This window comes from Sinocyclocheilus grahami, unplaced genomic scaffold (assembly GCF_001515645.1).
Source record: "Sinocyclocheilus grahami isolate Dianchi unplaced genomic scaffold, SAMN03320097.WGS_v1.1 scaffold3312.1, whole genome shotgun sequence".
Lineage (NCBI taxonomy): Eukaryota > Metazoa > Chordata > Actinopteri > Cypriniformes > Cyprinidae > Sinocyclocheilus > Sinocyclocheilus grahami.
In genome coordinates this window covers 49,679-50,331 of record NW_015508455.1, presented here as the reverse complement: position 1 = coordinate 50,331, position 653 = coordinate 49,679, and the positions used below count along the sequence as shown (strand labels likewise).

The 653-nt window shown below is 48.4% G+C and overlaps 1 protein-coding gene across 1 annotated transcript in view; it reads left to right on the top strand.

The window, feature by feature from the left end:
• Positions 1 to 24: 24 nt before the first annotated feature.
• LOC107576181 (receptor-type tyrosine-protein phosphatase kappa-like) overlaps positions 25 to 653 on the top strand; it is a gene marked incomplete at its 5' end in the record, with an annotated part of 36,591 nt that continues 35,962 nt past the window's right edge. Inside the window, one exon of the mRNA XM_016262419.1 lies at positions 25 to 307. Within this exon, the coding sequence (XP_016117905.1) occupies positions 25 to 307 (283 nt within the window). The remainder of the gene's footprint in view (positions 308 to 653) is intronic.

The window sequence follows — 653 nt, the reverse complement described above, 5'->3', positions numbered from 1 at the left end:
GTGTGTGTGTGTGTGTGTGTCGAGGCCTTTGAGCTTAGCGTGTACTAAGGTTTGTCCGAATCCCTCAGTGTTGCGTTCCAATAAATCTTTCCTGACTCCTTTCTCAGATGAGAACCACACAGCGGCGGCGGTGGCGGCGGCGGCCGAGAACAGCAGACTGCTGGACATCCCGCGCTATCACTGCGAGGGCACCGAGTCGCCCTATCAGACCGGACAGCTCCATCCTGCCATACGGGTGGCCGACCTGCTGCAGCACATCAATCTGATGAAGACCTCCGACAGTTACGGCTTCAAAGAGGAGTATGAGGTTAGACCGTGAGCACGCAGCTCTCGTCTGACTCAACAGTCAGAGCTGTCAGTCTAGTGCATGCATCTGTGAGAATGTGAGAACCCTTAAGTGATCTTAAAGCTAAAGTGTGTCATTTCTGAATCACCAAAAATGACTGGAAACAATAAAGATTGCTTTCAAACCTTGCCCTCTGTCTGCCATTGTTCAGGTGAACTATGGAACTATTTTAAAGCAATAGTTTACCAAAAAAATGAAAATTTGCTTCAAATGCGCTCACTCTGAGGCCGTCCAAGATGAGTTTGTTTCTTCATCAGATTTAGAGAAATGTGTCATTGCATCAGTGTCTCAGCAATGGATGCTCTGC